The sequence below is a fragment of the Anomaloglossus baeobatrachus genome, chromosome 5 (assembly GCF_048569485.1).
Source record: "Anomaloglossus baeobatrachus isolate aAnoBae1 chromosome 5, aAnoBae1.hap1, whole genome shotgun sequence".
Taxonomy (NCBI): domain Eukaryota; kingdom Metazoa; phylum Chordata; class Amphibia; order Anura; family Aromobatidae; genus Anomaloglossus; species Anomaloglossus baeobatrachus.
In genome coordinates this window covers 522,190,249-522,207,028 of record NC_134357.1, presented here as the reverse complement: position 1 = coordinate 522,207,028, position 16,780 = coordinate 522,190,249, and the positions used below count along the sequence as shown (strand labels likewise).

At 47.4% G+C, this 16,780-nt stretch overlaps 1 protein-coding gene across 1 annotated transcript in view; it reads left to right on the top strand.

Annotated features, from left to right (window-relative positions):
* The window catches only part of LOC142312880 (uncharacterized), a 280,429-nt gene that overhangs the window by 64,356 nt on the left and 199,293 nt on the right, over positions 1 to 16,780 (top strand). Inside the window, 2 exon segments of the mRNA XM_075351864.1 lie at positions 80 to 177; positions 1,660 to 1,750. Of these exon segments, the coding sequence (XP_075207979.1) occupies positions 80 to 177; positions 1,660 to 1,750 (189 nt within the window).

Below are 16,780 nucleotides of genomic sequence, written 5' to 3'. Positions count from 1 at the left end.
TAGACAGGACTAAATACACACAATCTATAATTATCTGTATGTAAAGAATGAATTCAGTCCCTGTATGTGTATCCTCCAGTTCTATCCAGTGAGAGGACAACACCAGAGAGATGTCCCCGTCCTCTTCTTCCACAGGACTGTAAACAAGAAAATCTCGATGTTCATCAGGATCATCAGGTAGAGAGGAGGTGATGTGTAGACGGCTGTGAAGGGAAGGTCTTGTGTTCAGTCTTGTTTTATAAACCAGTATTATATGTTTTATACTTGTGTAATGAGAATGGTGGAGATGGCAGGATTAGAGCTGATGATTTTGTTGAGCACGCATTATCATGCTCGGGTGCTTGGTACTTATTAAGAGCAGCTGGTTGCTTAGATTGTCACGACTTGAGCATCCAAGCGTAATGGAAGACATTGGGGGACTGGAGCATTTTCTAGATTTCCTGGAAAAAGGCTCAAGTCCCCTATTGACTTTCATTATACTCAGGTGCTCAAGTTGTGACTATCTCAGCATCCAACTGGTCTTAACGAGTACCAAGCACCCGAGCATGGTAGAGCTCACTCATAGGCTGATTTCAGACGTCCGTGTTTCAGGTACATTTTAATACGGATGCCACGCGTACCCATGTTATTATTTGCTGTTACTCACACGGTCATGTTTTCACACTAACCGTGTGACCTCTCATGACCCTGCGCGCACACACGCAGGCATGCCCGTTTTTTATCTCCAGCACCACGGGTGTCACACGGATCGCACACTGATGTGATCCGTGTGACACATACCGGAGAAAACATGTTTTTTTTTTAATAAAAATATTTTCTATATTTACCTCTCTCCAGCGATGCTGTCTCCGGTTCTGCTGCCTCCCGCTCCTGACCCCCGCTCATTATACTCACTGAATATTCACTGCAGTGAGGAGCTGGAAGCCGGAGCAGTGCTGGGAACATCAGTGCCGGGGACCTCATCACTGAGTGAGTATACAGCAGAGTGTGTGTGTGTGTGTGTGTGTGTGTGTCCAGTGTATACATGCATGTGCGCTATGTGTGTGTTTGTGCTCGGTGTATCTATGTGTGTCTGCTATGTGTGTATACATATGTGTGTATATGTGCTCAATGTATATATGTGTGTGTGTGTAGTGAGAACCTGGAAGCCGGAGCATCGCGGGGACACCATCGGGGACTCATCACAGTTCCCAACGAACTCTGATGAACCCGTGAAGCTGTGTCGCGGGGGTCATCGGGACGTCATCAGAGTTCATTGTGAACTCCGATGAACTCCTGATTGTCACTGTGCTTGCAGAATACTCACCTGTCCCCGCGGTGCTGTCCTCAGCGCTGCAGTACCCAGCGCTGTCCCAGTGCTGCTCCGGCTTCCAGGTCCTGAGTGTGGTGAATAATCAATGAATTTAATGAGCGGGGGTCAGGAGCAGAGCCGAAGAAAGCAGGTAAATATGGAAAATCTTTTTATTTCACAGACCCGTGTTTTTTCCAGTACCTGTCACACGTATGCAAACACTTGCGACACACGTGTGACACACGTATGACCATAATCATGCGTGTGACTGGTACCTGATTAAACACGGACGTCTGAAACCGGCCATAACTAGTGATAAGAGATGTGACTTCTCCATCTGTCTGTGACTTTTACAATATTTATTTCAGGATGAAGATCTGACCCATATTAATACTATAGAGACATTTGTGGTGGGTGATGAGCAGTGTAAAGAGGAGATTCCTACATATGATTACCCAGGTGAGTAGTAACCACCAAATGCAGAGAAGTCACAGATTCTTTTGTGTCACTGAATGCTATAATTATGTGGCGTTTATTTTTACATTTTGTTACACAGATTTTGAAGCATTTTTTTGGGGTAATATTGAAATGGTAGGGGCTGGAGCAGGGCGGATAAAGAGTAGCCAGGGCCCCGGGCGATTTAGAGGGTGTGACCACCCCCAAGCACACGATGTGTCACGTGGCATATCAGAAAATTTCCTTTGAGAGATCATGTGATAATTCACGTGATTAATACACAGGTGTTCATCTACAGATGAAAAATGACAGGATTTTTTTTTTTTATGTACAGAGCTATACATACTGTAGCAGCATACATAATAAAGGACACTATGTAATAAGTAATGGCACTAGATATAACAAGTGTACACTATATAAAAAGGATGGCGCTATTAATAAGAAAGGGGAATGCTATATAATAAGGGACAGCGCTATATGCAGTATAACAGGGATGCTATATAATATGGATGGAATGAATCGCTCTGCGTACGGTTTAACAAGGTGGTCCGAAACTAAATTTTATGTTTATCATAAACTCGTGTCTATTTAATGTAAAAAACATTTTTTCTTTTTCGCTCCTAATTGGGAGACCCAGACAGTGGGTGTATAGCTACTGCCTCTGGAGGCCGCACAAAGAACTACACTTAAAAGTGTAAGGCCCCTCCCCTTCTGGCTATACACCCTCCCGTAGGAGTACGGATTCCTCAGTTTTAGCTTTGTGCGCAGGAGGTCAGACACGCACGCATAGCTCCATTGTTTTTAGTCAGCAGCAGCTGCTGACTATGTCGGATGGAAGAAAAGAGGGCCCATACAGGGCTCCCAGCATGCTCCCTTCTCACCCCACTGTATGTCGGAGGTGTTTGTAAGGTTGAGGTACCCATTGCGGGTACGGCGGCAGGAGCCCACATGCTGATTCCTTCCCCATCCCTTTTTACAGGGCTCTGGGTGAAGTGGGATTTACTGGTCTCCAGGCACTGAGACCGTGCTCCATCTACAGCCCCTGGAGAAGATGCTGGATGGAGCGGAGTACATCAGGGACATGGCCCTGCTTCCTCAAGGTACTCTGTGTCCCCGTGCATTTGGCGCTCACACCGCAGCATGCTGGGTGTTGTAGTGCGCCGGGGACATCAGCGCTGCGGCGCTTGTGCCATGGCCTCATTCAGCTTCGCTGAAGCAGGCACACTTCTGGGAATCGGTCGCGCCGGCCGCTGGGACTGCGGCGCGGCTGGCACTTGTGGTGCGCCGGGGACTTCAGCGCGGGCCGCGCTTTTACGGCGGCCGCGCTGATAACTCGAGTCCCCGGCTTTTGCGGCCTGCTTCCGTTCGTTCCCGCCCCCAGACCTGCCAGTCAGGAGAGGGGCGGGACGCTGGTCAGTGCATCAGCGCCGAGGGCTGGAGTCGTTTTTACATACTCCAGCCCTCACAATCGGCACAGAGGGGACACTGTTTCCCGCACTTTTGTTTAGGAACTCCCACGGACCGCCCCTCTCCACAGACGCCGGCAGCCATTCCTGCTGACACGCTGAGCTGCAGAGGGGAGCCGGGGAGACCCAGACAAGGAATTCTGCGCCTCTTACCCGCTATTCAGCGGGCGGTAAGCAGCCCTCAGGGCTCACCCCCTCTTGTGCCAGTAGTATTCTTAGTATTTTGTTTCTACAAATACTTTGTATTGCATAGCGCTGGTCGCCCTTTGGCTATAGACTCTCTCACATTGCAGAGAGCCAGCAGCATGTCGTCCGTAAAACGCAAGGGTGCCAAGGCACAGACATTATATGCTTCCTGCACCGCATGTGGGACTTTTCTACCGGCAGGCTCCACGGACCCCCATTGTGTGCAGTGCTCGGCCCCTGCGGCGCTTACACAGTCGGGACCTCTGCTGGACGTGACCCAGGGTGTACCACCTGTGAATGCTGTCCAGGTGACAGGAACTGAGTTTGCAGCTTTTGCTGACAGAATGTCTCTCACTATGTCACAAATTCTTGACACATTGCGAGCTAGGCCTGTACTTCAGGCCACGGACACTGTGCAATCATTGCCCCCTGGTCCCCCTCAGCTGAGTTACCTCCAAGCTCCGGGACGGGCACATACACCTCAGGGTGAAGACTCTGACTCGGACGATGGCCCCGGGCAGCCTAAGCGGGCTCGCTATGACGGGCCTTCACATTCATCTCAATGGTCAGGATCCCAGCGAGATGAATCTATGGGTGATGAGGCGGACGTAACTGATCAGGATTCTGATCCTGGGACCGCTCTCAATCTAGATACACCAGATGGTGACGCCATAGTTAATCTTATATTTAACATCAATAAGATGTTAAATATTTCCCCACCAGCTCCTCTTGTAGAGGAGTCAGCTTCGCAGCACGAGAGAATCCATTTCAGATACCCTAAGCGTACATTAAGCACTTTTCTGGACCACGCTGACTTTAGAGACGCAATCCAGAAACCCCACGCTTATCCTGAAAGGCGTTTTTCTAAACGGCTTAAAGATACACGCTATCCTTTTCCCCCTGAGGTGGTCAAGGGTTGGACCCAGTGTCCAAAAGTGGATCCTCCAATTTCCAGGCTTGCAGCTAGATCCTTGGTTGCAGTTGAAGATGGAGCGGCACTTAAAGATGCCACTGACAGGCAGATGGAGCTCTGGCTGAAATCCATCTATGAAGCGATTGGAGCGTCATTAGCGCCATCTTTTGCGGCCGTATGGGCACTCCAAGCTATCTCAGCCGGGCTTGCGCAAGTCGACTCAGTCACACGTGCATTTGCCCCGCAGGTAGCACCATTGACCTCGCAAATGGCGGCATTCGCGTCGTACGCGATTAATGCTGTTCTTGACGCTACAAGCCGCACGGCAGTGGCGTCAGCCAACTCCGTTGTTTTGCGTAGGGCCCTGTGGTTGAGACATTGGAAAGCAGATTCTCATTCCAAGAAGTGCTTAACCAATTTGCCTTTTTCTCGTGACCGATTGTTTGGAGAGCGTTTGGATGAAATCATCAAACACTCCAAGGGTAAGGACTCATCCTTACCGCAACACAGACAAAACAAACCCCAACAGAGGAAGGGTCAGTCTGGTTATCGGTCCTTTCGAGGACCGGGCAGGTCCCAATTCGCCTCGTCAAAAAAGACTCAAAAAGACCAGAGACGCTCAGATTCTTGGAGGTCTCAGTCACGCCCAAAAAGGACAGCCGGAGGAACCGTTGCCAAGACGGCGTCCTCCTGACTTGCAGTCTCCGATTCCCACACCCGCGGTCGGTGGGAGGCTTTCCCACTTTGGCGACATTTGGCTGTCACGCGTCAAAGACCGTTGGGTGAGGGATATTCTGTCTCACGGGTACAGGATAGAGTTCAGTTCTCGTCCGCCAACTCGTTTCTTCAGAACTTCTCCACCACCAGACCGAGCCGATGCTCTGTTGCAGGCGGTGGCCGCTCTAAAGGCGGAAGGAGTGGTGACCTCCGTCCCTCTTCAGGAACAAGGTCACGGTTTTTACTCCAATCTGTTTGTGGTCCCAAAAAAGGACGGATCGTATCGACCCGTCCTGGATCTAAAGTTGCTCAACAGACACGTAAAAGTCAGGAGGTTCCGGATGGAATCCCTACGCTCCGTCATAGCCTCAATGTCTCAAGGAGATTTTCTAGCATCAATAGATATCAAAGATGCGTATCTCCACGTGCCGATTGCACCAGAGCATCAGCGTTTCCTACGCTTCGTCATACACGACGAACACCTGCAGTTCGTAGCGTTACCTTTCGGTCTGGCAACAGCCCCCCGGGTCTTCACCAAAGTCATGGCAGCAGTAGTAGCTGTTCTGCACTCGCAGGGTCACTCGGTCATCCCGTATCTAGACGACCTGCTTATAAAGGCACCCTCTCAAGAGGCATGCCAGCACAGTCTGAAGGTGGCACTAGACACTCTCCAGAGTTTCGGGTGGATTATCAACTTTCCAAAGTCTCATCTAACCCCGACCCAATCTCTGACTTATCTTGGCATGGAGTTTCATACTCTCTCAGCGATAGTGAAGCTTCCACTGGACAAGCAGTGCTCGCTACGGACTGGAGTGCAATCTCTCCTTCAGAGCCAGTCGCACTCACTGAGGCGCCTCATGCATTTCCTAGGAAAGATGGTAGCAGCAATGGAGGCAGTCCCGTTCGCGCAGTTTCATCTGCGCCCTCTACAATGGGACATTCTACGCCAATGGGATGGGAAATCGACGTCCCTCGACAGGACTGTCTCCCTCTCTCAGACTGCCAAGGACTCTCTGCGTTGGTGGCTTCTCCCCACCTCATTGTCACAGGGAAAGTCGTTCCTTCCCCCGTCCTGGGCAGTGGTCACGACGGATGCGAGCCTATCAGGGTGGGGAGCGGTGTTTCTCCACCACAGGGCTCAGGGGACGTGGACTCAGGAAGAGTCCACCCTGCAGATCAATGTTCTGGAAATCAGAGCAATCTATCTTGCCCTGCGAGCCTTCCAACAATGGCTGGAAGGCAAGCAGATTCGGATTCAGTCGGACAATTCCACGGCGGTGGCGTACATCAACCACCAAGGGGGAACACGCAGTCGCCAAGCTTTTCAAGAAGTCCAGCGGATTTTGACGTGGGTGGAAAGCAGAGCGTCCACCATATCCGCAGTTCACATCCCAGGCGTGGAAAACTGGGAAGCAGACTTTCTCAGTCGCCAGGGCATGGACGCAGGAGAATGGTCCCTTCACCCGGACGTGTTTCAGCAGATCTGTTGCCGCTGGGGGACGCCGGACGTCGATCTGATGGCGTCACGGCACAACAACAAGGTCCCAGTTTTCATGGCACGGTCTCACGATCACCGAGCACTGGCGGCAGACGCCTTGGTTCAGGATTGGTCGCAATTCCGACTCCCCTATGTGTTCCCACCTCTAGCATTGTTACCCAGAGTTCTCCGGAAAATCAGGTCCGACTGCCATCGAGCCATACTCGTCGCTCCAGATTGGCCAAGAAGGTCGTGGTACCCGGATCTGTGGCATCTCACGGTAGGCCAACCGTGGACACTACCAGACCGTCCAGATTTGCTGTCTCAAGGGCCGTTTTTCCATCTGAATTCTGCGGCCCTGAACCTGACTGTGTGGCCATTGAGTCCTGGATCCTAGCGGCCTCAGGTTTATCTCATGAAGTTGTTGCCACAATGAGACAGGCTAGAAAACCATCCTCAGCTAAGATCTATCACAGGACGTGGAAGATATTCTTAGCGTGGTGCTTGGCTCAAGGGTTTTCTCCCTGGCCATTTGCATTGCCAATTTTTCTTTCCTTCCTGCAGTCTGGGTTGGAAAAGGTTTGTCGCTTAGCTCTCTTAAGGGTCAAGTCTCCGCGCTATCCGTATTCTTTCAGAAGCGCTTGGCACGGCTTTCTAAAGTACGCACGTTTCTCCAAGGAGTTTGTCATATCGTTCCTCCTTACAGACGGCCATTGGAACCCTGGGATCTGAACAAGGTTCTCATTGCTCTCCAGAAGCCGCCTTTCGAGCCTTTGAAAGAGGTTTCCCTTTCTCGGCTTTCACAAAAGGTAGTTTTTCTTGTGGCGGTCACGTCTCTTCGAAGAGTGTCCGAGCTAGCGGCGTTATCTTGCAAATCTCCCTTCCTGGTGTTTCACCAAGACAAGGTAGTACTGCGTCCAATTCCAGAGTTTTCTCCCAAGGTGGTTTCTTCCTTTCATCTCAATCAGGATATCACTTTGCCATCTTTGTGTCCGCATCCAGTTCACCAATTTGAAAAGGGTTTACATCTGTTGGACCTGGTGAGAGCACTCAGGATTTACATTTCTCGCACGGCGTCTCTACGCCGTTCTGATGCGCTCTTTGTCCTAGTCGCTGGTCAGCATAAGGGATCGCAAGCTTCCAAATCCACCCTGGCGCGGTGGATCAAGGAACCAATTCTTCACACATACCGTTCTGCTGGGCTTCCGATTCCATCTGGACTGAAGGCCCATTCTACCAGAGCCGTGGGTGCGTCCTGGGCATTGCGGCATCAGGCTACAGCTCAGCAAGTGTGCCAGGCGGCTACCTGGTCGAGTCTGCACACGTTTTCCAAACACTATCAAGTGCATACCTACGCTTCGGCAGATGCCAGCCTAGGTAGACAGGTCCTTCAGGCGGCGGTGGCCACCTGTAGGAAGAGGCTGTCTGACAGCCCGTTCATGTGGTATCTTTTTACCCACCCAGGGACTGCTTTTGGACGTCCCACTGTCTGGGTCTCCCAATTAGGAGCGAAAAAGAAGAAGGGAATTTTGTTTACTTACCGTAAATTCCTTTTCTTCTAGCTCCAATTGGGAGACCCAGCACCCGCCCTATTTGTTCTTAGGGTTTCGTTTTTCGGGTGCACATGTTGTTCATGTTGTTTCTTAAGTTCTCCGATCTTGTTATCGGATTGAATTTGTTTTTGAAACTGTTATTGGCTTTCCTCCTTCTTGCTTTGGTACTAAGGCTATGTGCACACGGTGCGTTTTTCTCGGCGTTTTTGCGCGTTTTTCGGGTGCGTTTTTGGCCTCAAAACTGCATGACTTTGCTTCCCCAGCAAAGTCTATGAGTTTTCATTTTTGCTGTCCCCACACAGCGTTTTTTTTTCAGCTGCGTTTTTGTGGTGACCACAAAAACGCAGCATGTCAATTATTCCCGCGTTTTTCACTGCGCTTTTCATCCATTGAGTTCAATGGGATGTTGAAAGACGCAATGAGAAACGCAAATAGCTGCGTTTTGGTGCGTTTCTAAGACCAAAAACGCAGCTATAAGCGCAGGAGGTGGGTAGTAAAGTGACGTGTACAGGAAGAGGATTCCTTCTGTCAGTATAGACAGAAGCATGAATCCTCCCGGTACCGTCACCGCCGCGTCCATCTCCCGTCCTGTGCATGTATGCTGCCGTGCGGCGCCATGTACAGGCAGGAGGTGGAAGCGGCTGCGAAAACAAAAGTTAACAGTAGAATAAAAAAAAAAAAAGTTATACTCACCTGTCTGCAGCCTCGCGGTGCCATGCCCGCTCCCAGCTCCTGTCACGGTATCGCCGCTCCCGCTCCGGCTGTGTGCAGTCTCCCCGGGGCAGGACCTTGCTTGCAGGACCTGGCGATGGATCACCTGATGCAGTCACCTGACGCATCAGCTGATCGAGTCTCGGGCTGACGCGGGCGCCCGGCCGGTATCAGCGGATGCGTCAGGAGACTTCATCCCTGATTACCGGCAGCTGCTGCAGCGAAAGGACAGGATCAGACTCCCGCCCCATCGCTCCGGGAGCTGCCGGTAATTCAGCACATAAGTGAGTATTATTTTTTTTTTTTTTCTACTGATGCATCTGCTGATTGTATAATCGGCTTTTATACAATCAGCTGATGTGTGATGGGATTCACATCCTTTAACCTGACAGATCATCTGATCGCTTTGCCTTCCAGCAAACCGATCAGATGATATTGGATCCTGATTGGACGGCGCGGGACCCTGACCCAGGATTACTGCGGAGGGGGGTTTATTTCAATAAAGATGGAGTCACTAATTGTGTTGTGTTTTATTTCTAATAAAAATATTTTTCTGTGTTGTGTTTTTTTTTTATCTTTACTATAAATTCATGGTGGCCATGTCTAATATTGGCGTGACACCATGAATTTCGGGCTTAGGACTAGCTGATAATATACAGCTAGCCCTAACTCCATTATTACCTGGCTAGCCACCCGGCATCAGGGCAGCCGGAAGAGTTGGATACAGCGCCAGAAGATGGCGCTTCTATGAAAGCGCCATTTTCTGGGGTGGCTGCGGGACTGCAATTCACAGCGGGGGTGCCCAGAAAGCATGGGCACCCTGCACTGTGGATTCCAATCCCCAGCTGCCTAGTTGTACCCGGCTGGACTCAAAAATGGGGCGAAGCTCACGTCATTTTTTTTTTTAAATTATTTCATGAAATTCATGAAATAATTTAAAAAAAAAGGGCTTCCCTATATTTTTGGTTCCCAGCCGGGTACAAATAGGCAGCTGGGGGTTGGGGGCAGCCCGTACCTGCCTGCTGTACCCGGCTAGCATACAAAAATATGGCGAAGCCCACGTCATTTTTTTTTTTGGGGGGGCAAAGAAATCCTGCATACAGTCCTGGAAGGAGGATGCTGAGCCTTGTAGTTCGACAGCTGCTGTCTGTTCTCCTGCATACACTATTGGATGGAGGATGCTGAGCCTTGTAGTTCGACAGCTGCTGTCTGCTGTCCTGCATACACTATTGGATCGAGGATGCTGAGCCTTGTAGTTCTGCAGCTGTCTGCTCTTCTGCATACACTAGTGGAGAATGAAGAACACATTGAAGAAGGAAATGACATCAGACCTTTTTTTTTTTTGTTCACTGATAAAAAACGCAGTGAGCAAAAACGCAGCAAAACGCAGCAAAAAAACGCACCAAATCGCGGCAAAACGCGTGCGTTTTTTGCCGCGTTTTTTCGACGCAGGTGCGTTTTTGTGCGTTTTTAGCGGCCAAAAACGCACAAAAACGCAGCGTCAAAAAAACGCAGCGTGTGCACATAGCCTAAAACTGAGGAATCCGTACTCCTACGGGAGGGTGTATAGCCAGAAGGGGAGGGGCCTTACACTTTTAAGTGTAGTTCTTTGTGCGGCCTCCAGAGGCAGTAGCTATACACCCACTGTCTGGGTCTCCCAATTGGAGCTAGAAGAAAAGGAATTTACGGTAAGTAAACAAAATTCCCTTCTTCTAATATACTTAATTAAAAATTTCCAATCCTTCAGATTATAATTACATGTCCCTCTCCCCCTAATTCTTCGTCTTTTCCTCTCTCCACCCCCCACATTCAGTTCATTATAATATAATTTGCTCTCATCCAACACCCCCCCCTCCCCACCCATAATCATTATATTATCCTCTCTCCCACCCCATTTCATTTTTAGTTACCTAGTTACATAGGTTGAAAAAAGTCCCAGGTCTATCCAGTTCAACCTTCTTCCACCAGTTATACATTTTGTCCATTAAGTCATTCATAACCGACAATGTTTTGTGTACTGAGGAAATCATGAAGCCCTTTTTTAAAAGCTGTTCTAGTATCTGCCATTACTACCTCTTCCACAGTCTGATTGTTGTATTTTAAAGAACCCTTTCCTATTTAGCTGCCGGAATCACTTTTCCTCCACTCCACACACTGAGTGCCCCCTGGTCCTTAATATTGTCTTTTTTAAGAAATAAGTCACGCGCCAGTCCTTTGTATTGACCACACATGTATTTATACATATAAATAAGATCTCCTCTGAGATATCTTTTTTTTAGGATAAACAAATCCAATTTTTCAAACCTGTCATCATATGGGCGGCCTTCCATTCCTTTCAATAATTTAGTTACTCGCCTTTGAACTGACTCTAACTTCTGAATGTCCATTTTAAAATTTGGAGCCCAAAACTGGATCCCATATTCCAGATGTGGCCTTACAACTGATTTATAGAGGGGTAACAATATGTTGGGATCACGGGATCTAATCTCTCTTTTTATATGGAGTGGGTGCATTTACAATACACGGAAAGGTTATCAAAATTAGGTCTATTTACTCTAGAAAAGAGAAGACTTAGGGGAGACCTAATAAATATGTACAAATATATCAGAGGGCCATATAGAGATCTCTCCCATGATCTGTTTGTACCAAGGACTATGACAAGAACAAGGGGGCATTCTCTTCGATTGGAGGAAAGAAAATTCCTACATCAGCATAGAAGAGGGTTCTTCACGGTAAGAGCAGTGAGGCTCTGGAACTCTCTTCCTGAGGAAGTGGTGATGGCCAACTCACTGAATGTATTTAAGAGAGGAATGGATGCTTTTCTTGATAGCAAAAGTATAGAAGGTTATAAATAGCATAATCTTACAGGTAGATAGAAGAGCGACCAAGATTATTAGAGGAATGGGTGGGCTGCAACACCAAGACAGGTTATTAAACTTGGGGTTATTTAGTTTGGAAAAACAAAGGCTTAGGGGGGATCTAATCACAATGTATAAACATATGAGGGGACAGTACAGAGACTTTTCCAAAGATCTCTTTACACCTAGGCCTGCGACTGGAACACGGGAGCATCCTCTACGTCTCAAGGAAAGAAGGTTTAATCATAATCATAGACAAGGATTCTTTACTGTACGAGCAGTGAGACTATGGAACTCTCTGCCGCATGGTGTTGTAATGAGTGATTCACTACTAACATTTAAGCAGAGCCTGGATGCCTTTCTTGAAAAATATAATATTACCAGTTATGTATATTAGATTTTATGACAGGGTGTTGATCCAGGGAACTAGTCTGATTGCCGCATGTGGAGTCAGGAAGGAATTTTTTCCCCATTGGAGCTTATTTGACACATTGGGGTTTTTTTGCCTTCCTCTGGATCAACATGTTAGGCTACGGGTTGAACTAGATGGACTTAGAGTCTCCCTTCAACCTTAAAAACTATGAAACTATGAAACTATATCACCCTAAAATCTTGTTTGCTTTAGCAGCTGCTGCTTGACATTGAGTGCTGCTGCTCAGCCTAATTGTAACCCGAATTCCCAAGTCCTTCTCCTGTTCTGTAGTCCTGAGTATACTTCCATTTAATGTATATGCAGCTATAGGATTACTCAGTCTTCGGTGCATTACTTTACATTTATCAACATTAAATCTCATTTGCCAAATGTCTGCCCATTCTGACATCTTATCCAGACCATTTTGTAATATTGTACTATCAAGGTCTGTTCTTAATATCCTACATAGTTTGGTGTCGTCAGGAAAGACTGACATCAACAAGGTCATCAATAAAAAGATTAAAAAGAATCGGTCCTAGCACAGATCCCTGTGTCACCCCACTGCTGACTATTGCCCAATTAGAGATTGTACCATTTATGACTACTCTTTGTTTCCTATCTTTTAGCCAATTCCTTACCCCGTTGCATATTGTGTCCCCTAGTCCTTGCTTCTGGAGCTTTAGTATAAGACTATTATGTGGTACAGTATCAAATGCCTTTGCATGGTTCAAATAAATCAGCTGCATTACCAATTTCCAGATTTGCTCTTACTTCCTCATAGAACCCCAACATGTTGGATAGACACGACTTATCTTTCATGAATCCATGCTGTCTGTCTGTTACTATATTATTATCTGCAATATATTTTTGTATGTCATCTCTTAAAATGCCCTCAAATGCTTTGCACACCACTGATGTCAGACTTACCGGACGGTAGTTACTTGGATCCACCCACTTACCTTTCTTAAATATTGGTACCACGTCAGCTATTCTCCAATCCTGAGGTAGCAACTGGATTACAAGAGAGTCATTTATTAAAATAAAATACATTTATTGAAAAAGTTATTGATATTTACTTCTCATTATGACATCCGGCTGCTCCATTTTTTGTCAGCGGCTGAGGCACGTCACAGAAAAGGCGATGGGAGCTTCCTGGAGCTGCTCTGCCATTCTGTATTGCCACCAGCAGAGCTCCTGGAAAGCTCCCTGCCTGGGAATAAACAATGCCAATGCTGGCGATTAAATCATTATATAAGGGCAATCTGGTCATAGATTCCCTTAGAACCCTGAGCCCCTTGTGGGTGCCCATATTAACTTTATTATGATCCACCTATGAGCTGGAGTAAGATTTATTGAAAGTCAGAAGCATTTCCTCGAAATTGCAGCCAATGAACCATTCTGTAGGAGAAGAAGAGTGTTAGTCTGTGATGCTGCTGTAAACAAATGAGATCAGAAGACATTGAAACAAATGAACTTGCAGTTTATTTTCTCTACGCGTTTCGGAGTTGGACCAACTTCTTCATCAGGAGAATCACAGTCTTACCTTACATTAGTACCTTGGTTCTCCTGATGAAGAGGTTGGTCCAACTTCTCGTGGAATCTCCCGGCTTGTAGGTACTGCAGCAGCTGTCAAACTATGAATTATTCATTTGTACTTTACACAACAGAACCTCTAAGGGTAAGTGAGTAGAAAAAAAGCTCAACAGTTCAGTTGGTCAACTGCCGCATATGTAAAGCATTACAGCAAGCCTGCTAGGCCATGCAATTATCTGAGTGAAAAAAAAAAGCTGGAAGGTTCCAAATAAAATATCCTCTATTGATAATTTCATATAAATATGTATATGGCAGAAGGTAAGTAATGTTGGATGCACGATTAGAAACCTAAGAAGTAAAATAACTGAACATGTTGCAGATATCAATAAAATAATTACTATTAACATCTCAGATGCTGCCAAACGTTTCTGTGAGAAGCATGCAGTCATTCCGGATTCTTTTGTTTATTTGTGAAATAGAATGAGTTAATAATATATAATAATAATATATCATAGTATATAATGAAATTTGGGATATTATTAAGATATGTTTATTCACTGGCTGGCATTGAATCTGTGTGTTGTGATTAAGACCGTGTACCGTATTTTTCGGACTATAAGACGCCCTTTCCCCCCCCCAAATTTTGGGGGAAAGTGGGGGGTGCATCTTATAGTCCGATGGCTGCGGTGCGGTGGTGGTGGAGCGGGTGAAGGCGGGTGCGGTGGTGGTGGAGCGGGTCATCAGAGGCAGGAGTAGGCTGTAGCAGCGCTACCCTGACCACGTGCGCCCGCTCATTTCATATGCACGCCCATCATCCCGCCCATCATCTCTCAGCCCTGAAGCCGGCGCTGACAAGTAGGCGGGATGATGGGCGGGGGATGCACGCATACTAAAGAGCCGGCCACGTGATCACCCCAGGCAAATACAGTATGGAGTGATCATGTGCGGCTGTATTCACTGCCCCCCGTGCACAATCATAAGCGCGGGGGGCAGTGAATAAGTACGGTATACTCACTGTTCCCCTGCAGCATTGTGATGTCTTCCTGTCTGCCGGCTCACTGATGTGGTGGAGAGCGATGAGCACAGGTTTGATGTCATCACTGTACACGCAGCTCCACACAGGTCAGCTGGCACACAGACAGGAAGCAAGCGATGCTGCGTGGAGTGAGGAGAGGTGAGTATACAGCGGGAGTCCTCCACCTGTTACCACAAATCCGGCCGCAGCTTAAGTGATGTGCGGTGACACCTGGAGTCACTGCTGATCCCGGCGGCTCACTTTCCTTTGCGGCCTCACCCTCACAGAGAGCGGTCATGTTCTATGGCTGTTCTTTGTGATTGTCAGATGTAGCAGAGATGGATGCGTCGTGGGAGATCGTGTGGATTACATCGGACCTGGGTGTTTTAGGGGTTAATAAAGTGGTGAAAGAGGGTGTTTTTTTGTCTTTTATTTCAAATAAAGGATTATTTTGTGTTTGTGTTTATTTACTTTTACTTACAGCTTAGTGATAAGGGGGTGTCTCATAGACGCCTGCCATCACTAAGCTAGGACTTAGTGTCAGCTATGGGCTGCTGCCATTAACTCCTTATTACCACGATTGCCACCGTATCAGGGCAATCGGAATGAGCTGGGAAAAGTCCCTGGACTGTCGCACCTAATGGATGCGGCAATTCTGGGCGGCTGCTGGCTGATATTTTTAGGCTTGGGGGGCTCCCAATAACATGAGTTTCCCCAGCCTGAAAATACCAGCCCCCAGCTGTGAGACTTTATCATGGCTGACTATCAAAATTGGGGGAACCGCATGCCGTTTTTTTTATGTTTGTTTGTTTTTTTAAAATTACCCCCATACAGTGTCAGCAGCAGATCTTCGCCCCATAACAGTGTGTCATGACCACATTTTTTTGCTTAAAGTTTTATTTTCTTATTTTCCTCCTCTAAAACCAGGGTGCATCTTATGGTCCGGTGCGTCTTATAGTCCAAAAAATACAGTAGGTTGAATAGCATCAGCGGATTACTTGCCTGTTGCCATGTCCATGTTTTTATAAAAGAATACAAGACCTAAAAGTGAGTGGTTACCTTACCCCTCACCTACTGTATTTGTCCATCAGATAAGACCCTAGTGTACTTTGTGTCCCTGTGTCCCTTTAAATTGCCCCAATGACTCCAAGTTTACACTGATGAGCAAGAAAAGATGACAGAGTCAGGTCATACACAGAAGTCAGGCAGGTGGACATCTAAGGCAAGGGATGCAGGTCAGATGTAAGATATCGTCAATATCTAGCAACAGTTCAAGTCCAAGTAAGTATGCAGAGAAAAATCACGAAGATTAGCTACAGTGCGATACACAGATGAGGGTAGAATCCAAAAGTCAGGTCAGGTAACAAGCCAGGCCAAAACCATCCAACAAACACAAAGGCTATGTGCGCACTTTGCTGTTTTTCATGCGTTTCAGCAGCGTTTTGAGCTGCAGCGTTTTAATGCAAAATTGCATGCGTTTTGATTACCAGGCAAAGTCTATGGAAAATGGGGCTTTCTTGTGCCCACGATGCATTTATAAACGCTGCATTTTAGTTGCGGAAAATTTGTCAAAATCCCTGCGTTTGAAGAAGCAACATGTCAATTGTTTTTGCCATTTTGGCAGCGTTTTAATAACATTGAAGTCAATGAGAAATGTCTAAATGCATATTTTTCAAGAAAGAATGCGTTTCACTTGCTTTTTACTAGCGATCTGCATGTGTTTTTGACATATTAAATGCAGTTCTTTCGGTCTCTCTCTCTGTCGGGCGGTCTCTGTCTCTATCTCTCTCTCTCTGTCCATGTTGGTCTCTTCCTCCCACCCCCTCTCTCATACTCACCGATCCACGATCACCGGCGCGGCGCTGCACGGCGTTCACACTGGCGGCTTCTCCTCTTTTGAAAATGCCGGCCGCTCATTAATCCATCACGTATTCACTGCTTCCTCCTCCCACCGGCATCTATGATTGGTTGCAGTCAGACACTCCCCCCACGCTGAGTGACAGCTGTCTCACTGCAACCAATCACAGCCGCCGGTGGGCATGTCTATATCGAGCAGTTAAAAAATTATATAGATAATTAAAAAAAAAACCAACATGTGTTCCCCCCAATTTTGATACCAGCCAGGGTAAAGCCACACGGCTGAAGGCTGGTATTCTCAGGATGGGGAGCTCCACGTTATGGGGAGCACCCCA